Source organism: Epinephelus lanceolatus, chromosome 2 (assembly GCF_041903045.1).
Source record: "Epinephelus lanceolatus isolate andai-2023 chromosome 2, ASM4190304v1, whole genome shotgun sequence".
Taxonomy (NCBI): domain Eukaryota; kingdom Metazoa; phylum Chordata; class Actinopteri; order Perciformes; family Serranidae; genus Epinephelus; species Epinephelus lanceolatus.
The window spans coordinates 37,922,971-37,947,100 of NC_135735.1; the positions used below are offsets into that span (position 1 = coordinate 37,922,971).

Below are 24,130 nucleotides of genomic sequence, written 5' to 3' on the forward strand. Positions count from 1 at the left end.
TGCGGACTTAGGAAAACATTTATTACATTCTGCAACTGTACAAAATTCAATGTCACATTTGTTCACATGAAGGCCAATACATTATTATTATTGTCATCATTATTATTATTAATTTGTAACCACAATTACAGACATGATGACGGTCTCAAAAGATAAGGCCACAAAACAGATCAAGTTTTCAGAGAAACACGGAGCGATCGACATCAGTTCAGGTGAGCGTCTGAGCTGGAGTCAGAAAAACATTCACAGCAGGCAGGTTGTTAGATCACACACACACTGAGGACACCACGGAGAGCGTCACAGGTTTCCCTCATTGCGGCGTAAATGCAGACAAGCAGTATAAACACAAAGAGGTGATGCACATACAGCACATGGATTTCTGAGTTTCCTCTTGAAATGCAGCACATATCTCATGGTATAAGTCAAATTCAACAGTTGGTACTGTCAAACTACACAGCTAGAACCTAAAAGATGTTCACATCAAGAGCAGAAGTGTTGGTACAGTAACTTTAGCATCTGCAGCTCAGCCAGAAAGTGAAACACTACTTTTCATGATGTGAATGTCCCAAACAAAGGCGCAAGAAGAGTTTTTCTCTCTAACTTCATCTGTCCAGCCTGTTTCTGTTAATGAAACGGCTCTGTCTAACCACTTCACATATGTCATGCTCGTTACACAGTAACAGAGCAGTGGGTCCATCCCCCCCTCAAAACATGAAAACCAGATGGGTTTCAAATTATGATCCAAACAGAATCCATGGTTTTGTTTTTAAAGGACCAGAGAGGTCTTCAAAAGTGACACAACTGTATTTGGCATTAGGACAAAACACACTTTTTCAATCGCAAACATCTAAGTTAAAGACAAAGAAAAAAGTACAAAAGTGAACGATCACTGAACGTAAATGTGTTTATGAGTAGAAAAAGACGGTGATTGTACGTACTGACCATCTCCACCACGACTGCCACACGACTGCCACACCTCCATTCAACAGGTCCGGAGTAGCAAGTGTCGACTTGGTGTCACATCCACCACGCAGCGAAGCCTTAGTATTTTCATTCATTAACATCGTAGGAACACAGCTGCATCACAGTCAGTTCTGTCTCAACACTTGTGGTGCGCAGGAGTCTGTAAACGCTTGTGTACACAAGTCTGTCTCCAGTTGTGCTGGCTGTGGCGGCCTGGCCTCAGCTCAGCCCCATACCTTGCTGCTTGCTCATGTCGGTGCACACAAAGAAGGTTTTCAGCTCCCCTTTGCCCTTCACGTTAATGAACCCTCGACACTCGCACGAGTAGCCCAGCTTCTGCAGCACATCGGTTGTTTCCTCTGTCACCTGGAAGTACAGTAGAATAAACTTCAATGTCCCCAAGGGAAAATGTGTCTTCAACACAGCGCTACAGTCCATTACATCACAAAAACAACATGAAGATATTTTACAACATAAGAGAAATTTGACATGGACAACACGGCATCTGAAAAGGGAACCTGCATTTTTCTCTACTGCACCAAGATTTTGCGTTAGCGTCAGCAGCCTGATGGAGGCTGGAGCAAACAATAGCCTCAAGCGGTTTGATTTGACAGTCTTCTCCCTGATGGCAGAGGTTTGTGCTCCGAAATGTTGAGAGTCCCAAATGTTTTTGTCACTTGTTTAATGGCTGCCTTCCTGTTCAGGATCTGTATGGGCTCTTATTCTTTCTCCCCCATTACCTGCATAGCTGTTTCGTGGATGCTGGCAAGCCTGCTTTTCCGTTGCGCTGTTGGGTTACCAAACCATGCTGTGACTCCGAATCTAATGATGCTCTATGGTAGATACAGAACCGCAACTGCAGCCAAGAAATCTAACAAGTCTACTGTGAAGAGCACGTTTGTAACATTTCATGTGTGTTGTTGCTAAATAGTTACATCTGGAATTAAAGGAGTTCAATATACATAGCGAGAACTTCCTTGCAACAAAAAGTATCACCTGACTTCTCTTACTTAATGCACATATTGATTTACAACTTCATTATGGCAACGTTATATTGTTGCCATGGTAGTACTACATTTTGTGAGAGGTGCCATCAGCAGAGGTAAAGTAATTCAAGTCATCTCTCAGGTGAGAGCATGAATTTTGACACACGGCAATAAAGTGCAATTGCAGCTGGAAATGAGATGTTCTTATGACTGGCCCAGGATGGAATTTTTTCTGTCGCTGTTAAAAGCAGATGAAGAAATCAGGACCGGAGACTGTAATTGGATCTTATAAATCCAGCCATGATTGTGATGAGATCTGCGATACAAAGCTAAGCAGCAATGACTGTGAGAAGTGACGTGACCATTTGACCTTCAAGGACACCAGATGAAATATTGCTGTTGGATTGTTATGAACGTTCTGTACCTGGATCTTTCCCAGCTCCCCGGTGCTCTCCATTCTGCTGGCTACGTTCACAGTATTGCCCCAGATATCGTACTGAGGTTTCCTCGCCCCGATCACTCCGGCTATCACCGGGCCGTGATTAATACCTGTGGAAGAACAATAATATTTGATGATCATGTTCATGTGCAGCATTTACACAGAAAGTAAGAGGGTGTAGAATTAAACCACAGGATGAAATATAAGATTCAAGAAGAGTGGTTGCACACTGGCTTTGTTGGTAGTTAAGGGATCTACTAGAAAAGGAAATTTTAATTTATTAATACAATGCTGTTGTCAAGGACATTTTCTGAGTGGCTCGTATCTTTTGTGCAGGAGATACTTACTGAAAAGGCTTTGGACAATACTGCAGCTGTTCTTAAAAGGATGTCAATGATTTGTGAAATATCAAACACTACATGAAATGCTTGAAAGGCTAAGGCATTAAACATTCACAGCATCTATTAACAAGTTTGAGTGTTAAAACTGGGAGAGGCATCAGCTTGTTTCATGGCTAATCACATTAAAATGGACGGGGATTCTTTGGATTTGCTTCATTTACATCTGAGAAAATAAGTGATCTATTCTTTGGGAATTCCTTCACATTTAAAATACACTTGAAACCCTTCAAAACACTTGGCAGCACTTTATGCTTTAAAGCCAGACTACAGATCTTTTAAGATGAAACAACACAATCTTTTTGTTACAAATGAAAAGCTGAATTCCTAAGAAAACCTTCAATATGTGAAGCGGTTGTGCAGCTGCAGCCTTACTATGAGCTGTAACCAGTGGTTACTAATGTTTGCAAACATGAGATGGTTATTGTTGAGAAATTAACCTTACTGAGTCACGTCTCTGGCTTTTGACTCTTCCTCTTTTTGTGATGCTGTCACACTGTGTTATAGCATTTATTATCATCCTGTAAGTTCAATTGTGGCTACAGTTGCTGATGTTCAGTAAAGTCACACAGTAATGTTATTAAGAGAAGGGGAGATCAGTTTCGTTTTATTCTGTTACGCTGACTTTCAATGCAAAACAATGAAGTAGTTAAGAAGCTGTTCACACCTGGAAAGACCAATATGCCAACTACATTATCATTTAATTGGATTTCCTTGTGAAACTGGCAGCAGAGGAATTACAAAAGCATGATGACACTGCTAAAAAACAATAACACTGCTTTTTGTTTCAAAAGAGGATTTAGTTTCAGTCGCACAGTGTTTAGACATGGCTGCTGATAAGAGGTTTTATACCACTCAAAACAAATTTCAGTGTTTGTGCTTTATGTATGTTTTTATCTCCCGAGAAATGTAAATGTTTCAACCAAACCTTTTATCATGTAAGCTGTCTGCTCATAATCAGATGTCTGGGAATAACTGTGTCAGGACTGCAGACACAGACAGAGGTTCAAGGTTCTCGACACTCGTCTGGGTTCTGTCTCTATGTCACTGCTTGAGTATGACGTTCACTTTATGTATTATTAGATCTTCTGAAAGGTAAAATATGTAATATTTTTCTATTAAATGTCTAAAAATGACGAGACCAAGGTTCTATCTTTTGAGAAATCTGTAATTTTATTCAAGGTAACAGTGTGTTTCTTTTAGTTGCCTGTTAATGATGTCACATAACCTTTACCCCCTGTAGTTGCTCTGACTGCCAGGGGAACACCAGATGATACGTCAGAGAGGGAGAAAGGCATCACCGAAGTCTGTCTTTTGTTAGTGTTTTGATTGAAAGAATCCTAGCAGCAGAAATAACTTACTTAGCGTTAAGAAGTTAACCACAGTAAGTGGAAATATAAAATAAGCTCCTTGACCCTCGCCATTACAAAGCAGATACCCCAAATTTCTGTCAAAGGTTACAGTACATTAGATTGTTAAGGTGGGTTCACTTCTGCCTCAGTCCTGAGTGCAACACAACCTAAAAATCGAGTGTCAGTGAATGCACCTGCTCTCATGGCCAGAACACTACACAGATGCCAATCATGCACAGTGTAACCAAGGAAACCTGTTGGGTTATTGCGTCAGTCCTAACAGAGCTGGATACAGAGCAGTGCAGTATTTAGTCAATGAAAGGTTGGTGCTGAAGCCCACACTCACCCACACGAAGCCTGAAGCTATTGAAGGAATGCCTGTTGATGCCGTCCAACTTGCCAATCAGAGCAATGGCAAACTCCACCATGATGCCTATCTGGGCCTGTTGCTTTTCTCTGTCCTGAAATAACAGATTCAATTACCTCATTATGACTGCTTCCAGCTTCATGGTTTTTATGACAGGGTGATGACTTGCTAAGAAACAGTTAACAAAGCTGATTTGACCCGAGTATGACCCCCGGCCTGAAGCAGTTGCTACTCCACCTGATTGTTCTCCTGACCAGGCGTCCCACTAAGCCCTGCAGCAGCCATGTAAGTGCTGCCAATTGTCTTGATCTTCTCCACACCGCTGAACTTCGGTTTGGACAGCAGCTGTTAAGTTAGAGAAAAACAAAGGGTGCTGAGAGGGAATTTTCACATCCCTGCCTTCATTATTTATTTACAGTATTTATTCTTGTTGCCATGTTTAACTCTTATTCTTCAGCATGACTTTAGATAATAATACTGTTTCTGCCCATGAGGGTCCACATTAACACTCAGAATCAGCATAAGTGCACAAACAGAGCTACTGAAAACAGTTTAGGGGCTTTAAAGACAAATATGTCATGTATCATAGAGATGCACTTGGTAATGAACTGAGGGATGGGGATACAAGAGTCTTCTGTGTCCTCCTGACCTCGTCAAAGTCAGCGATGATCTCGTTCAGGAGCCTCAGGCATTCCAGGCCCTCCTTGTTGATATCACACTCGGTGTAAAACTCTTTGAAATCTGGCACTGAGGCAAACATCACACAGACGCAGTCATACGACTTATAGTAGAGGTCCTGTCAGGGGAAAATAAAAAAACAAAAAAATTCAGAAAGCACAGCCAATAGTTTCACTCAGAAGGAGACTGAAATAAAGTTTTCAGACAGGCTTCCTGTAACTACTACTATTGATGATACAACAACTCACAGTTACATATTTTTCCTCTTAACAAAAGTGTTATTCATCGGTCTAGATTGTTTTGGCGAGACATCAGCTGTAGAGATGTCTGCTTTTTCTTGTATATAATGGATCTAGATGGCACTTGGCTTGTGGTGCTCAAAGCACACACACACACAAAAATACATGTGAAAAACTCAACAGTAATGTCTCTTTCCAGAAATCATGACCCAGTTACTCAAGATAATCCACAGACATGGTGTGAGCAGTTTCATGTAGGAGCTATTTTCCTTCTACCGAACTACAGCCGTCAACTGTATCACCGCGCAGAAAGAAGCATGCATCTACTGCTAGCTCACTTAGCACCACTGAGCTAGCTAATGTTACAGCTAAGCTGAGGAGGACGCCATTAATGTTAGCATCTCGCCTCCTGAGCTGAATAATATATTATCACTAATCATACAGCACATAATGAACAGGGATCCCCGCCTCTCACCTCATTCTTTTTATTCTCCCCAACAAAGAGCGCTGCCACGTGGGCCGGCAGCACATTCTCCAGCAGCAGGCGGTTCAGGTTCTCCCTGGTCTCGATCTCATCCTGCTCTGTGCGGTTCTTATACTTTAACAGGAAGTCCTGGCGAAAGCAGGACTCATTCTAGCAGACAGAAACACAATGAGTGAAAATGAAGGAAAACACAACTTTAAAAAATGTCAATGGATTTTTCCTGGATATCTCGAAGCCTTGTTGATTTATTTATTCCCAAATTTTGAATACTTGTTAGCGTTTTACAACTGATGGACGGCAGGAACAGATAAATATGTTCCAGACATAGATAAATTTACAATAACAAACACACAAAATACTTTAATGATCTGAATGCGAATATACAGACTCCATCTGCACATTTATACTTTTAATCTGCTAATATGTTTTCAGTTTGGGATGTGAGGGGTAAAACTGAGGTGAGGACAGTCATTACCTGTTGTGAGATGATGAGCATGGTGACCAGAAACAGGGTGATATATATGCAGCTCATCACCTGGGGGTGTTTCACCAGCCCTATCAAGCTCAAGATGACGCTACCGTTGCTGTAGAACAAACGAGAACATTCATGGCTGCACTTTGCTTCCATTTACACATTTTACGCACCATAATTTTAATATAATAATATAATGTCTCTTTATGGAACTGTGACTTTAACCACCAGCACTGATTGATTAAGTTATCATAAGGTGGTACTCACTAAACTCCTCTGACACATTTGCTTTCTACATTCAGTCCCACCTGCTGCAGTTGCAGCCCTCGAGCTGCTGATAGCAGAGGACCTTTCCGTAGACCACAAAGAGTTCCTTCTTGGTGCTGAGGATGATGATGTAGTATGCGGTGGAGGCCAGGGTGAGGAAGAGCACTTTGAGCTCAAAGCTCACCCGGAGGAAGACTCCACATGCAACGAGTGACAGGATGCAGCAGTACACGGAATACTGAGAGAGAGGAAGCCAAGGAATTAGAGTCAAACAACAATAGCGACAGATCTGATCATTTATTTTCACAACCCTTATTTGGCATTTATAAGCAGCATAAAAACAATAGATAAAATGTTTTATAACACACTATTATGTGACTGTAAGCAGAGATCAGGACTTTTTTTTTTTAATTTTGCAAAGTATAACTCTGTGAAGCATCATGTCTTCTCTGGTACTCAATTAAACATGCCGGAACTATTTGCAAATACTATTTAATCCAGTCTGATATGAAAAAATAAATAATGCCATTTCATTATTGTCTGTGGTTAACAAATCCATCACTCACTGGCAGGTAGAAGAGACTTTCCTCTAATCCTTGCTCATGGGAATCATTGTGATGCAGGTCACCAATATCAGTGGGACACTCTGTCTGTGGCGTCTGGATGAAGCACTGCAGAGGGATAAAAACATTTGACTGACAGGCAACCACTGGACACCGTGCTTTGAAGTCTGGTATGGCAACAATGAAGTGTGGCACAGCTAGAAATAGCAGGGTCTATAATGACCCTCTCATTGCTGTCGACATGTGAGCGCAGTCTTACACAGAAGCCAAGAATGACCGCGCTTGCTTTTTTTTTTTCTTTTTTTAATGTCACTATCTCAAGATCACAAGTTCATTATTTCGTTATCATGAGAAAACGGGCTTTACAATTTAGAGATAACAAGATAAACAACCCCATATCATGAGAATAAATGATCGATGTCTCTTATTACTTCTGTTTATCAGAGATCCAGAGTGCCATGCCAGCACGCTCAGACGATCTCTTGTCAATCCATTATTTGTCATCGCATTAGACTACATTTCAGTCGAGGGCTAACACAGGCAGAGTTATGTATCAGGTATGAATAACCAGACACGCATATTGAAACTTAAGTTGTTTTCTCGTGATTAACTATTTTACCTTGAGAAGATGGGCCTTTTGGTTTCCTCAAGAATGGACATAAATTAACACATTATCACAAGAAAACAAGCTTCTGTTATCTCAAGATAACAAAATAATTAACTTGTGATCTTGAAATAACAGCATTACAAATATAATTGCAAGGACGGCTGTTCTCGGCTTCAGTAGACTTACCAGGTTGAAAACTGCCAAGATAACGATGACCGCGGCAGTGATGGTGGCCAGTGGGAGGCGCACACACGGCCGCTTTACCACCGCCTCCGACACAGCTGGCAGCCACTGGCACCTCGACAGCTTCTCTGGAAAGAGGCGCTGCAGAGGAGACAGAGAAGTTTGGAGAAATATGGAATCAAACAGGTATGAGGAGCATGTGGCTTTTACATAGTCATGCATCTCCAGACATCATGTGTGAGTGAGTCACCGCTGGCTATTTCCAGTGAAGGAATCTGTGTGAGAGGAGAAAACCGACCTGTCAAGGACTAACTGTCAGGTGTCATCCACCAAGTCAGTAGGTCAGCTATAGAAAGCTACAGCACAGTAAATGCAAGGGATAGCTTCCAAGCCATGTTTCCATTCTCATACACACACTAATTCTGGCAGTGAAACACATACAGTATGCACACACACCACACACATAGGTTCACACATCCTTTTCACGTTTGCCTTTATTTGCAAAGCTGTTCCCTTTGGTATTGTGTTTGTGTTTTTGACCTATGGACCTCTCATAGTTGGCTGCAAGCTAATGTTTGATATCTTGATCATTCTTTTCTTCTCTTACTTTAGATGCAGACAAACAAGAGCACTCTTAGGACACACTGATGTTGTCTTACATTGCTTACCAAAAGCTCTGCATTATCTAAAAAATGCAAGGTCATGGTGAAACCTTAAGTAATGGTATGATTACATTTTTTTCTGAAGAATGTTTCAGTGTTTCTCTTTAAATATAAAAGCCTGCTGCTTTTAATTTAAAAGAACGGCAGAAATGGTTTTCCAAATTACACCGCCTGACCCAGAATGCATGCATTTTTTTTTTTTTTTTTTAGAAATTAAAGTTCATTTTTTGACCTTGGAAATAGCAGTTCCCACAACAATGTTAGTGCAAGGTTAGTAGCTGCTTGTTGGATAGCACAGGCCAAATAATAGGGAGGAGATGGTGAGTAAGATGACATCCTTCCTGAAGGCTTGCCATTTTTTTGGCATTCATCTTGTGTGGCCTTCATACGACAGTATTATAATAATCTATAAAGAATTTCACACTTATTTTTCACTTTTCAAGTGCAAGGAAATTGAAGTCACTGAATAACACTTGAGAGCAAAACCCTTGTGAGTCACACAGATGTAATGTGAGTCAGAGTCAAGCCAGCATTACACAATGTGGGACTAGAACGAGTGTTGCTGGACATATGACAACTCTTTCATACTGACGCTTGACCTGCATCCATGTGGGTTGAGAGGCTGTTGTAAAAGTTGGACACACTGGCTGCACCTGTGAGGCTTTCTTTCCCCCACTTTCTACAAACCTTGAGGCTAACTGGGACAAACAGCCTGAAAGAGCGGAAACTTGAACTTCAATCACCTGAATATCTAAACGTCAATGTAAGACTTAACACTGACCTGAAAGTGACCCGCAAAACAGATGGCCAGGGTCAGCAGCAGCACACAGACCAACACTCCAAATGACATCGCCAACATCTGTCGACTGAGGGAGATGAAAAGTGTGTCAAAGATCCAGCCTCAAATATTATCTTCACAGTGTTTCTTCTTCCCAGATGGACTACATTATAGCTGCTGACAACTTGATGATTGATTCTTTATTAACGGAGGAAAATCCAGTCATACTCACTCCTTTGTGACGAACATCTGAACCAAAAAAATGCAGAGGAAGATGAAGGTGGCACAGCCAACATAGTGTTTGAACATTGGCAAGTCCAGGGCTCGGTACTTAGAAGAGGAAAAACAGAAGAAACCTTAGACATCACAGCACCAGGATGTTTGAATGGAAAGTTGTTACAGTAAATGGTTTTAATGGTCTTTTTTGCAGCTTTGTGTTAAACTAACCTGTTTTTCCAGATCTTTCTTTAGAAACCACACATTTAAACCGCCATTCTCTTCAGACTTAGACCACTGCCTGAGAGAGAGGAAGGGAGGAAGACAGAGAGAATGTTTGTAACAAATTTACCAAACAATTCATCCAATAGTTGTTGAAACATTTCATTCAAAACCACAAATGTCAACCTCATGGTAGCGCTGGAGGGAAAGTCAGTAAGATTCATCATCTAGTAACTATGAATGCACAAAATGTAATGACAATCTATTTTATAGTTGCTGACATATTTCAGTTGGGATCAAGATGTACTGGTGGACTGACCTATCAGTAACTGACAAACCAATACTGCCATGCATAGAGCATCGCCATTAGCGTGGCTAAAACTCTAAGATAGTGGTCAAATTTTACTTGATATCACACACTAAAATTTGAGAACTTAGAGCCAGATCTCAACAACAGAAATCTGTGACACTGACATGCCTACATTTCAAAGATTCTGCAAACCATCAGTAATGGTTGATGGGATACTAGTCAGTTACACTTGTTAATAAAATGATAATTTCATGCAATTACATTCCCTGAATGAAATTGTTTATAATGCGAAGTTCAAAGTGCCACACATTTCAATGGCATTTAAAATACAATTAAAAATTGTGCTTGTTGCTTTTGACCGTTTTCTGATTGTTTGTTACATTTAGACTCATCAAGTAGTCTAAGTTTAAACTTTATTTTAACTTTGGGGATATTTTTTCCATTACCTGCTTTATCATCAAAGTGCAAACTGGTTAAATGTGTTAACTCATAGAGAACAGTGTAGCTGAAATCTTTCTGCCACGTGCAAATTCATCCTTTAGTCATACCCTTTATCCTTTAGTAACTTGGGTGACATAATTTTCTAAAATATACCACAAGACAAAAACGTGATTTGACATGGAAAAATTGACCTACTTGCTGCTGAGCTCATCTATGGTGGTAGTCATCTCGTTGTGCAGCTCCTCATCAAACTTACTCTTCTGGGATTTGTTCCTGCACCGGAAAGCACAGAGACAATTAGGACGAGGCAGACGGACACACACTGAAACACTCAAGCTGACTGGAACAGATGCTGGGAAACCAGATCAGGCCATGCAGGTTACTCAGGTCCGGTTTAGCTGTGCTTGGAGGCAACGTGGTTAATGCCATTCTGAGCATTAGTGAGAAAAGAGAAATATGGTTCGTAGGAGGATTGTGCCGGATGCAGAATGTTGTGTGTTAGATGATCTGTGTGGGATTTAGCGGGAGTGTTTCTGCCGTGCTTCTGCTTGGAAAACCCCTACTCCATCAGGAAGGAAACACTCACACAGATGCACAGACCCAGATACACACGAGCCCCCGTCAGTGATCAATGTTAATAGGAGCATGTCAGTCCACTAACAGAAGTTACAGGGTTTCTTGTGGTTTTTGAGATCATTTGTTGCCCTTTTACAAAGAGGCAGCAGTGAGAAACAAGAGAAGAACAGTATTACACCACTGCTCAGGTTAGTGTTAGGACAGCAAGGCTCTCTGTGAAGGCAATAGTTCTCACCCTGCAGGACAGGGCATCATGCAGACAATCTTTGGAATGTCTCACAGAACGATTTAAAAGGTCGATGTGAATTATATTTGTTATAATGGATATTCATATTCCTTTTCTGTCGTTCTTGGTACTAACCTGCCATTTAAAACAATGGCAGAAACTCGAAATACTTATTTAAAATATGTGAACGCTCACCATCTTTTGTATCTATACATTAAACAAGTGGCTATGTTTGTTTTTAGAGGTCACAAGCCAAAAGGTTGAGAACTATTGCACTGAGGGAATGAGGACCTTGCGGGCCATGAAAGCCCAACTCACTTATAGCTGCTGAACGAAGGGGTAGGCAAGGAGAACGGTTCCTCTAGAGACTCATCAAAGCTGTCAGGGCCCAACAAACACACAATACACAAACACAAATTCATCATAACAGAGCAGTGGGGAGCTGATCAATTAGGTGTGAAAATCCACCCATAACAGTTTATAACCGCTAGATACATGCTTGTGAACAGAACCCCCCCCCCAAAAAAAAAAAACACCCTGCTATGTAATGTCATCAAGCTTAAGTGAGTGCACCTCATTTTACTGTCACTTCAGCCTCAGACATGTTCACCAGCTGCTGCCTCTGCTACAGCGGACTGTGAATACATGAATGAAATCAACAATTTCCAAGATAAAACAAATCTCCATTCTCACAGGGTGGAATGCTTGTGCTTTTAGGCACACACTTATCTTTTCTAATCACATTACTCCAGCCCACAATGTTTGTGTAGATGAGTCCTGTCCGCTAATCAGCTGCTACACTTTAAATATTTGCCTGTACGCTTACTGCCTGTGCCAGACGGGCAGAGAGAATTAACCATTATAAGCTACAACCATAATCAATTTGTCTATGTATTATTCGAAGCTAATGGAAGGGCTCATTATGGAGCTCAGCACTCCCACCACGCTGCAGAAGTGATTGCCAAAGCACCGGCGCTGTACTAAGCAGACTCATGGTGACGATGTTTTATTGGCAAATGTTTGAGCCTAAACTCCTCTGATACTCTTTTTGCTTTGGGAAAATATGTTGAATTATGGTCAAATAATGTTTGATTTTAATAACAATGCGACTATAATCATCTCCACTGGGATGCTCATGAGTTTTTACCTACTTAATAATCAATCAGTAATAATTCAGAGGGCAGAACACCTTTTATCTCATAAATACCAAAACACCAAATCCTGCCTGCTCACTCTAAATCATTATAGATCTGTCCATTAACTGGATACTGAATGTTTAAAAATGTTTAAAATATTTTCATTTTTTCATTATTTGTTTTCTATGTTTCAAGGCTCTTTTAGCTAAGTTGACTCCGTGTTTAGGCGGGCGGGTGGTAGATATGTTTCCATTTAAAAAATGGAAATATAAGTACATTTTTCACTGTATTTTGTGCTTGCCAGCATTTCCAAATAAAAACCTTTAAGTAAAAGGGAGAAAAGTATAACATAGAAAAAGTGTAAGACATGTAAGTCAAAAAAAAATTTGCCTGACATTGACTCTTGACTGTGATTACCACCATAATACATACACAATACATAATACATCAGTCCATCAAAATTTCTAAGCTCTCATGAAAAGCATTCATCTTACACATTATGATAATCTCTGTGCGTACAGCTGATCATTGGAAATAATGTATTGCCTGCCAGAAAGATAATAAACTATCCTTCTAAACACTTGGACATACTGTATTATAAAATATTGTTAATGAAATGCGATGGAGCCGTGACCGGTTCAGATTCCACGAACAGATGGAAAAGTCCTGGCAGCAAAAGTTGATGGGAAACACTTGATGGTATTGAGCAACAGTGTTGTTACACAGGCAGAGTTCCAGGCTGAATGAGTGTGAGCACACTCACTCTGTTACATTTTAATATACAGTTAAAAATAATATTCACCAAATGGGGACATGACTTCATTTAGTAGCTGCTGCAGCAGCTCAGAGTTGCTCTTACCTCTCAGTGATCTTGGAGCTGGGGGCTGCTCGTAAAGGGATGTCCTGGAAAACACAGGGACAGCACTCACCCAATAGGAATGCATGATAATGTGATTGCTGAAGGCCAAATCCACTAAGACACATCCAACTTTTTCATTTAAGAAACACTTGAACCTCTCACAAGAACATGATAACCATGTCATTGTGTGCAGTTATTCATCACAAAATGAGAAAATCAGAAAATCACAACATTGATCGAAATCAAGTTTAAAGTCTCTCATACTTGCCTAAAGCTTTTAACATCTTACATCAAATAATTAACACAGCAAGACCATGACTTGTATCTGCGCACTCCTAAACGTGGGTTCCAGCACAGGGGTACTTGTTGCCTTAATAACAATATCAACAACCATGTGCTTACCTTGAAGCGTGTCTTGCCATTAACAATAGCGTCTGGGGTGAAGCCCTCTCGGCTCTGAAGGTGGGCGAAGGGTTTAACAGCCCCCCAAGATTCCAGGTAGCGGGTCATACGCACTGACGCTCTCATCTTCAGACCATCATTCACCCGAGGTTTAGGCACAGTACGGCTGTTCGTTGACGGGTCCTTAGACTTAATACACAAACACACACACAACAACAATACATTTAGAGTACATTGTGGTCATAAGTTGAAGCTCAGAGGAACAGAAATTAGGGTGAGTACATTTCTAAATCCTTAAGGTTATTCGAGAGCACTCAGGGATGGCATAGCCCCACTGAGGCTGTGCAATCACTAAATTTGGTATGAACATTTTTCAACCTGGACCTGGATCAAGTTCTTCAAGAGTTTTGAACTGAATTCCATCCAATTCTGCAGGACTGCTCAGAGCTGATATGTGCATGGGTCATCTAAATTTGGTTACAAGTGCACATTGCATTGGAAAAGTTTAATGTACCAAATCTGGTGTGGGGGGAATTTATCGGCAGAGTGATAACTGAAGTGTTTTGCCAAAAACAAAAAACAAACAAACAAAAAAAACCCCTAAATGGCAGAAAAACCATTTCTGCAGTAATGGTGTGCATGAATCCTTTCAGTGCCCAATGAGTTTAGATATCCAGGAAAAAAGAAATTTTCTTGTACACCTCATGGTTCATCTCAGGAGCATTGCAATAGCAACTACTATGGAAAAACAAGTTAAATTATTTTTTTCTCTTAATATAATTAAACCAGTAAATATTTATAAGAGCAGGTGCTTTCAAATGCAACATGTTCCTCATTCTTTCCCTTACTATGTTTATTTTGGAGAAAGATTAATAAAGAACTCACCCGTGGATCAATAACCAGGTAGGTCTGGACGTTGAGCTCTTTCAGATAGGGGTCCCTGAGATGGCCATTGCCGTCTTCCACTTCGTAAGCCTTGTTCAGGTGCTTCAGAGTCGCCTCTGTGATGTGGACACGTCTGACCGAGTGAGGAAAGAGCAACAGAAAGACGGAAAGTCTTAGCATGGAGTATGTGAGATTAGTCAATGGTGCTTATTTGTTGCAGTTACACTTTTGGATTCACCATTGTGACTGTTCCCTTTGATAAATTTTAGTTTTTGTATAGAAGACAATTTAACTGTTTGATTAAGGAAGTGGAGAAATGTTAATATTTTTACTTCAAAAGAAGATAGCCATCCTTGTCAAAGAGAACATTTACAAAATCTTGTTAAGAAAAAAGAAATATTGAGTATCTAGGGTTACACTAAGGCAAGAGACGTGTAAAATGTTATAATGGAATTGGTTTTATGAAATTAATTTTTATCAGAGTTGTATTATGTATCACCCCCACAAGTAACTGAACCTCAACATTAAACTGTGTGACACTTTGTTGCTTAAAGAACAAAGTGTATTGTTTTTTTTTTTTTTTATAATGCTGATATTGCATCATGAGATTTTCAGTTGGTCTCTGGTAAAACATTACAAAAAAATAATGGAATTCAAACATGAACGCAACAAAATGAATCATCATGTAGTATTATCAAGATCTGGAGCTTAACATGATAAATGTCGCAATATTTCTATATAATATTTATATTTGTCAAATTAACTTCTTTACCTAAATTCAAAGATATCAGCTAGCGTTTGATGGACTGGCCTTTTAGATTCCTGATGTTAAAAGTAAACTAATCACAGGTCTTTAAAATAACATGTATGGTCATCTACCATCTAGTCAGGATAGATTTGTATAGCTTTGATGTTTCATGGTAACAGGCAACATCTACAGTCAAGTGACAAATTAAAGGAAAACCTGAATAAATGAGTAAAAACAAAACAAATTAAACAGTTAACATCCAATCATACTCTGTGGTGGCATGTATAAGTCATTAACCAGATCACAACAGAGTGGAACACCTATCTGAGATTTGGGACCAACATGTTAGACAGCGCTCTCCACCACCATCATCAAAACACCAAATGAGGGAATATCTTATGACAGAATGATATTCTTCCGTAGAGATCTTCTCTACCGTCTTCAGTAGAGATCCAGAGAGTTGGAGCATCAATGCAAAGAAGCATTAAACTTATCCTGGTAGCACATGGCAGTCCAGCACCTTACTAAGAAACTTCACATTGGTTTTCCCTTTACTTGGTCACAGGTCTATACTTTTGTATGGCAATATGACCATATGATACATAAATGTGTATATGAAATGAAATTCATGATACAAAAGTACTGCAACCTACCCTGGAAGGCCTCCTGACTCCATGTGATTGGCCAGCGTGACATCATGTGACCACACGTCAAACTGCCACTTGCGAAGGCCGATGACACCACAGAGCACATTGCCTGAGTGCACGCCCACTCTCATGTTAATATCCACTCCGGTGGCCTCCCGTACCTGCCTGGAGGAATGTCACAGCAATACTTATACTCATTGTTGTTGACGGTTATTTCTATATACAGAACAGTGTCTTTTAGGTCATATAAACAGTCTGAGGATGACATCATATGCGTCTATGTTGTCTGTCTCTAACAGTCCTACTCAACACCTGACAAAAAAATCACCCACTGGAGCACAGTCAGCATTCACTCAGAGCTTCCTGCTGTTTTAAAACACACTTTTAAGTGTAAACAGACAAGGTTTTTACTTTAACTTATCATTATTAATTAAATGTTGATTGTACAATGTAATGGTTACAAAATTATGACACCACTGACATTAAGATTGATTTCATATAACCCTCACTTTCGCTATGCAATTCTGTCTGCTACCAGGTACGATCTCCCAGGAAAATGAAGGCTCGATTTGTGCTGCAAAGGAAGTGCTTCAACCATGGCGCAACTGGAACAGAAGGAGGATAGCTCTTTCGTTTCAAAAAGTTCCAAAAAGTATTTAGCTATTTGGCTGCCTCTTAGCAAAATGTTCTAAGTGAGTTTATGTTCCCTCTGGTAAGTGGTGACGCAGTGTATATGTCTGGGGCTGTTACTGTGAAGGGGAAGGAAAAAGAGTTTGCCTTCTTGGTTCAGACTCCGGAGCGTCTGTGATATTATTTTTAATAATAACACACATAAGTATAGGCACAACTCATGACCTCGGCTACAGTGTCAATGTAGGCTCTTTTGCAGTTACTATCCCCAGTAGCAGAAATTGGGGACGGTGGAACAATCAATGTAACTGTGGAAACTTTGGTAGTTGCTAGGCTCGGAGAAAAAACAGAAAGCGATCTGGTTGTCTTTGCAAGAGCGCCGCCAATAATAATACCACATGGAAACACTAGGGGGAAGTTTAAAAAATTGTCTGTTTCCACTGTAACATGACATGTTTTTTTCTACATTTATGATCAAACTGTTTCTGAAATGGCTGCGAATGATTCACCTTATAGTCCAACATTACAGATATAGCAAACTCTTCTCTGAGAGGTCGCACAGATGGCTTTTTAACACACTTTATTTACATAATTCATCTCAACTAAGTGTGCTTATCACATCTCTTAAGAGTTAAATCAAGAGACACTATATGTTTCAATTAGGGTTGAAGGTGATAGTTGGCACAAACTCACTTGATGGCTTCACACATGTCCAGGCCCATTTTGACGCAGTTCTTGGCATGTTTCGGCAGAGAAACCGGCAGTCCTGACACACAGTAGTAACAGTCTCCAAGGATCTTGATTCTCATGCATTCGTTTTCCTAAAAGAAATAAGAATGAGAGGAGAGACCTGCTTATTTGTCTGGTTTTATGCAACCAGGCAAATATTCAAAATAGCCTCCTGGTTGCATAATATGTGGGTAAGCAGATAGACAGGATATGAGTGTACACATGCCAACACATGGGAGCCAATCGATACAACCACAGTCTTGTATTACTGAGGTTTAAGTGCCTTGGTTGTGGCTTGATAAGAGGAGAGTGTTTCCTTGTTCAACTGTTGTTCAACAATTTTCCCAGCCTGTATGAGGTTTAGCAGAAATCGTCCAGTCTGACACCTCACTACTCTAATCTTCACATTATTAATGCTACAATCTCCTGGAGAGGTAAACTTAGAGGTCAGTGTTGTTCATAATAACAATGTCAAGAAATTCTAGATGATGACTCACCTTGGCAATTTGGTCAAACTTGCCAAACAATTCATTGAGCATAATGACAAGCTCTTTGGGAGAACAGTCACTGGCCAATCGGGTGAAGCCGACAATGTCAGCATAAAGAATACTGAAAGAAATAAAAAATACAATGAGAGTTTAACACACAAACACAATAAAAAGAAAAATGGGCCTAATGCATGAATCGTGTGTGTACAGAGATGAGATCTTAAATTGTGCGTGCGAACAATTTAAGAACTTTTGTGGCATTCATCAACACTTGTGTACTTCCTGCTTGTTCTTAGGAATGAAAATTTAATATTGCCCTTGCCCACTAAATTCACCTTTTAATTTAGGTGATCTGGGGCTATCCGCTACTACTGTGGCTTACAACACCACTTAACCAACACTCAGACCCAGCAGGAGGTGGCCTCTAACCAGAAACTGACGTGCATGTCTTGTCCTCTTTTGTCTGAGTTTAAATTTACTTGTCAAATATCAGTGGCTTGTTGGTTTGTGCTTTGCACATGCCACTTAAGTCTGCTCCCCTTCTATGGGTTTGCCTATGCCAACTGCGAATTGCCTATGCCTGTAAAATATCACATCTCGCACGTAGCATTTGTTACAGTGGTTATAATGGAATCTAGAAAAACCACAGTGACAACAGCATCCTTTAAAGTCTACAACCACGAAGGTGAGTCCTGCAGAAGACCAGCAGGCTTAGCTGACTCTGCACCTCTCCACAAAAAGGGACCTCACAGAGACCAAAGTGTGCTTTCAGGTGTGATTTATGACGACACGCTTCAGCACAATGGGTAACTGGTGAGCAGCAGCAATATACAGTAGTCATGTAACTTCTGTCTATCTATAATACTGTGTAATTTTCATGACCAGAGGCTTTTTCAATCTGTCAACTTTACACACTGATATGGACCACACAGATTCACTGTTAGCAGTGTGGTATGGACTGGAGCATACTCAGTACTATGAAGCTCTCACCATTTGTGTCCTCCAAATTTGGGTCTGATTTTCTCTGCACAGCCTTGTTGGCCCATTATGACCTATTACATCTATTATATCCCTGAAATGGAATGAAGGATTTCAGGCAAAAAAAGCTCCTGACCACCTCCCATTAACCTCCACTAGACCTGATCAGTGACTGATTAAGAAGCCTGTCTGGTTTGATGCTGAATCATAGGCTAGGCATCATTAAAGCTGCTGGTCAGCACACCACAGAGGAACACAATGATATCTCAACCGACCTCTGAAAGACCCACCGGCTGGAAGTTTGGCAAAAGCCCAACATGCACAGAGCACCTGACCGGCCTCCCTGTCTTAGCATGTCTAGCTACAGTGGGGACTGAAATCCAAACCATTGCAATGTAAGCCTCAGTAAACACCATACTCATCTCAGTGAGCTGCAGGACATGTCAGCAAGTGTGATGAATGCTGTGCATGTAAATTACAACATAGTGGGATATATATTAAATTTGACATTGAGACAAGGATCATATCATATCAAACTGTGGGTCATATGATGATCAACAGAGCACCGCATGTAGGCTGTTGGATGCATTTTACTTGTAAGGACCACATCTAGCTGGGGCTTATTGCTGGCACTGGCTGGCACAACTGCCTGTCTGCTGACCAGCAGAGGGACACAAACCTTGCACCTGTTTCACTGCCTGACTGAGAACAGCCAGGTGCTTCATGAGACAGACAACACAGCTAATGACTGGTCTGACTGGTGTAATTATAGGGATAGGTCAGGGTTGCAGCCTATCATTCAACACCTTCTTACTAAATGAACGTGGCTCATGTCATCACAATGACCTCTTGATTAGCACTACAAGTTAAGTGTCTAAACCTTCTGAAAGACAAGGTTACCTCAGTGGATATTAACAGCCCATTTTCTGTATACATTTCAGTTTCATTTTATGGCAATATTACATCTTTAAATTCAACTGATCAAAACTGAAATTGCACCTTACAAATCAGTGTGCCAACACTTACAATTTTTTTTTAAATTAAATTAAATTAGAAAAAAACTTATAAAGCTCAAGAGGCCACAACTAAGCTTTCTCCCAGTGATTTCATTTTCCTCTTAGGAAAAACTATAATGCATTTCCCTTATTGAGGTGAGGCAGAGGCTGTGTCTTGCCCACATCTGTCCACAAAAAAAAAAAAAAAAAAAAAAAAGAGAGCTGGTGAGCCATCTGCCAAAGTTCATATTAAGCTGACCCAATATCTGTCAGCACTTGCTAAATTAATGAAACCTCATAAAACAAAAGAGCTGCAACTGGGTCATTGCTCTGAAAACAAACAGACGTACTAATCTCCATCGTTACGAGAGGTGGTCAGAGAAATCTGCTTTTTATGTGCCTTTTTTTTGCTTTTGTGGCTTATCTACATATTATGAAGCAATGTGCATGGAAAAAGTATAAGTGTAAGTGTCCCTGAGGATTTACAAAACTGCCAATACAGACAAAGTAGACAGGGATATTAAATCAGAACTTGCAAGAACTAGCAAGCCTAAAGAATTAAAAGCTCAAAGCGCAAGACTAAAAAATATCTCCTTAAAGCTGCTGTCCAAGATCCAGGTTGACCATCCCCTCAGTGCATGATAGGGCTAGTAGAATAAGGCGTCCACATTGGGGTGATCCTTTATAACAAGGGCTCTCTAATGATCAATACATCTAAAATCTGTCTTTCAATGTATTTTGAGGTGGTTTGTGGTTGTACCTGACATTCTCATGCCTCTTGACATAAAGACTGTGGAAGTTGTTATCTTTGACCAGTCGCTGTTGTTCTTCTTTGTCTTTACAGTCTTGCAAGCGCTCCATGATTGCAAGCTTCATCTTCATAGAGATGTAGACTGGTAACACAGATTGTAACAGGTTCTCCTGCAAACACACACACACACACACACACACACACACACACACACACAATTAGTTATATAGCTGCAAGTTGAGCAAGGAAACTAGGCTTATTTGACTGTCACACTCAATGTACAGTAATGAGTGGTAAATTCCTGACATGAAAAAAGTCCTATTTGGAAACAGCCATAACACATACTAACTCACGCAGGCATGATTACAAGACCAACCACAACAACATCTCACTCTTCAATATCCAGCTATGAACCTTTCTCTCATCAAGCATCTGTCAGAGCGCTGTTCACCTGACATGTGAACAGTGAGGTTTTTTTTATTTTACCTGTGCCTGTCTCTTTTTCTATGTCACCACTGTAGGTATACCACAAACCTAGCACCAATCTGTACCTGAGGTGGCCCCATTAGTGCTTCAGTGCTGTCCCCACAGCCTTAAGCTTTTAAGTGGTATTTGGAGCAAGTGTGGTTTATAAAGGAAATGGCATGTTCATACAGGTTCAAATTCAGTCGTACCAAATACATTCAAACATTACATCACCATGCTGCTATGATAGCCGAATAAAGGTAAACATTTCAAGAGTGGAATAACATTCAGCATGTGTAAACACAACACATTCATTCAGTAAGAAATATCATTGGAGTTGGTCTGCCACAATAGTCAGAAGCCTGAGAGGTGTTTAAAGTTCAATGGCTTGATTAAGACAGGACTCTGAAGGGGCAACTTCTCAAGAAATGATTAATCCTTCAAACCACTAGAGAGCCATCAGGTGATATCTGACTACACTTGCTGAGTCAAGTTAGTTGAGTAGAATTAACTTTATTGCCCTGAGGGGAAATTTTCTTTGGCACAGTGCTACAGTCTGTTGCTTCATGTATAAAACATTACGAAGAAACAAAATGAAAACATCTTAAAAATAGGAGACATTTGACATTGACAACATGTTGGTTTAAAAAAGAACCTGTAAGAATTTAAGTGTTAAAGTGTTTATGTATTTATTGCATACTGCCCTGCTGTACTAAGATTTAGCATTAGAGTTCAGCAGGCTGATGGAGGTTGGAACATGCATTCAGAGAAGAAATGTTGAAAGTCCCAAAATATTTTTGTTGCTTGTTTCATGAATACCTGCTCGTTCAGGCTCTATAAGGGCTCATATTCTTTCTTCCCCATTACCTCTGTAGTTTTTTGTGGATGCTGGTGAGTCTGTTCTATAGTGGCACTATGCCATGCTGTAAATCCATATTTAATGATGCTCTTTAGGACTGCCCAGTAGATGATCTGGCTGCTCACTCCGTACAGCCTCAATCGCCTTAGAAAGTTAAGTCTGTGCTGCAGTCTGTTGCAAGTTGTTGCTTGTTAAATTCATCTAAAGAATGGCTTTTACATGATACAGTCCTTGCTACGTGCTTTAGAATGTGAAGTGAATCTAAGTAAGGTATAATGTATCCCTTCAGGGGAGTTCCATTCCCCTGTCGGGAGTTATTTTCAAATGTCACTGGCTCACTATACATTATCCTATTTAGAACATGGCTTGCTACTAAAACATTCAAATGTTACAACTGGCATCAATATTATTAAATTGCTGGCAGAGTGTATTGACAGAGGAGAGGCTTCTCCCAGTCGGAGATGCTGGGTGCCCAGTAGCTGCAAAGGCTGCCCTCACGCTAATGGCCAGTGACTGACATGATCTCCCTGCTCTCCAGGCCAGCTTGGGAGAACTGTGTGGACTAACGTTAACTGATTTTGATGCTCCTCAGTCTGAGGCTGTTGCTATGGCGTCCGTAGCAACGGAGCAGCAGAGCAGCGGTGATACCTTAAGAAATTAACACCGCAGAATTTTGTTGATTGACCAATCAGAGTCATTATTTAAGAGTGCCATGTTCTAAGTAGAAATAAATGAATGCGAGAACAGATACACCGATCAGCCAAAACATTAAAACCACTGGTGGGTGAAGTGAATAACATTGATTGCAGCGGGAAAGTGTATCAGCACGGACACATTTCACCGCTGCACACCACAGGCGTGCTAGAGCCGGCTAGAGTGAGAGCATAGAGAAAAGTTTAAAAGGCGAGAATGGCTGCCGGAGAAAGTTCTGAAAGCAAAGCAACTGTACACGTTGCTGAAGAACACGATGACCCAGAAGAACTCATACCAAAAAGAGCAGTGTTTCCCCTATATGCCACTAGCAGCGCACCGCCGCTGCTGAAATATGGCCGCCGCTGCCGATTCTTCGTCTTAGCTTTTTAGAAAGTACCGTTATATTATTTGGCGCTACAGATGCTTCATATCCAGGCTTATAGAACAGGTCTATACCTTGTCCTTTTATTAAACTAACTAAATAGCCTTATGTTATTTATCTTATTTACATGATGGCATGTCATTTCTGTCTCTACATGGTCGCACGTTTACAATTCTCCTTTGCTCTCTGTATCGCGCACAGTTTTTTTTTTCTCGTAAATAACAAATTCCAGCACCTGAATAGGCCATAGCACAACACAGCAGCGTGTCAAGTGGCCGAACCCAAGCAAAATACCGTCAAATACAGTGGAACCGATATGATTTAAAAAAAAAAAAAAAACATAATATGAAAATTTTGTCATACCGCCCAGCCCTACCCCAGATGTACCCCTGATCCACGGTGGATGTTCCTTGGACCGGACTTGGCTCTGACCTGTCAAGAACATTAACACAGAACCTCTGGGGGGTGTCCTATAGTGTCTGGCACCAACACATTGGCTTCAGATCTTTTGGGCCCTGTGGGCTGTGAGGTGGGGTTACAGCAGGCCCCACAGATGTTTGATCAGACTGGGATTTGGGGAATTTGGAGGCCAGGTCAATGCCTTGAGGTCTCTGTCATGTTCCTCGGGCCACTCCTGAGCAGTTTTTGTGGTGTTGCATGGTGCATTGTCCTGTGGGGCCAATGCTACTGGAGAGTGCCGCTGCCATAAAAGGAGGGTACCTGTTTTGCACTGGGGTTTAGCTGGGTGGAGCGGGTCTGATGGCAACCACATGAATGTCAGAACCCAAGGTCTCCCAACAGAAAATTGCATTGTAACAAGATGATCAATGTTGTTCACGGCATCTGTCAGTGGTTTTAATGTTTTGGCTGATCGGTGTATGTGAGAAGTTGTAAGGTATGAGAACAAAGCAAAGTGTTTGCGTGTGTGCGTGTGTGTGTGGATGATTTAGTTTGAGAACTGTGCTTGAAAACGACCTATTAATTTCTCATTTAAACAGGCATCCAAGCATACAGCGCCGTGAGTCATGGACATGTACTTTAGTCAATAAAATCT

At 40.7% G+C, this 24,130-nt stretch overlaps 1 protein-coding gene across 2 annotated transcripts in view; it reads right to left on the reverse strand.

The window, feature by feature from the left end:
- Positions 1-3: 3 nt before the first annotated feature.
- adcy7 (adenylate cyclase 7) overlaps positions 4-24,130 on the reverse strand; it is a 68,555-nt gene continuing 44,428 nt past the window's right edge. The window contains exons 6-27 of one of the 2 annotated variants that reach the window (XM_033620441.2): positions 20,687-20,847; positions 17,963-18,074; positions 17,430-17,557; positions 16,113-16,271; positions 14,712-14,844; positions 13,827-14,015; positions 13,425-13,468; positions 11,748-11,807; positions 10,823-10,900; positions 9,886-9,955; positions 9,671-9,768; positions 9,442-9,526; positions 8,002-8,139; positions 7,212-7,316; positions 6,687-6,883; positions 6,382-6,490; positions 5,898-6,056; positions 5,155-5,301; positions 4,743-4,850; positions 4,485-4,599; positions 2,374-2,498; positions 4-1,329 (exon numbers count right to left, since the gene is read on the reverse strand). In XM_033620441.2, coding sequence (XP_033476332.2) covers positions 1,183-1,329; positions 2,374-2,498; positions 4,485-4,599; positions 4,743-4,850; positions 5,155-5,301; positions 5,898-6,056; positions 6,382-6,490; positions 6,687-6,883; positions 7,212-7,316; positions 8,002-8,139; positions 9,442-9,526; positions 9,671-9,768; positions 9,886-9,955; positions 10,823-10,900; positions 11,748-11,807; positions 13,425-13,468; positions 13,827-14,015; positions 14,712-14,844; positions 16,113-16,271; positions 17,430-17,557; positions 17,963-18,074; positions 20,687-20,847 — 2,667 coding nt within the window. In that variant the 3' untranslated portion in view covers positions 4-1,182. The remainder of the gene's footprint in view (positions 1,330-2,373; positions 2,499-4,484; positions 4,600-4,742; positions 4,851-5,154; positions 5,302-5,897; positions 6,057-6,381; positions 6,491-6,686; positions 6,884-7,211; positions 7,317-8,001; positions 8,140-9,441; positions 9,527-9,670; positions 9,769-9,885; positions 9,956-10,822; positions 10,901-11,747; positions 11,808-13,424; positions 13,469-13,826; positions 14,016-14,711; positions 14,845-16,112; positions 16,272-17,429; positions 17,558-17,962; positions 18,075-20,686; positions 20,848-24,130) is intronic. The other variant, XM_033620455.2, reaches the window with a different exon arrangement.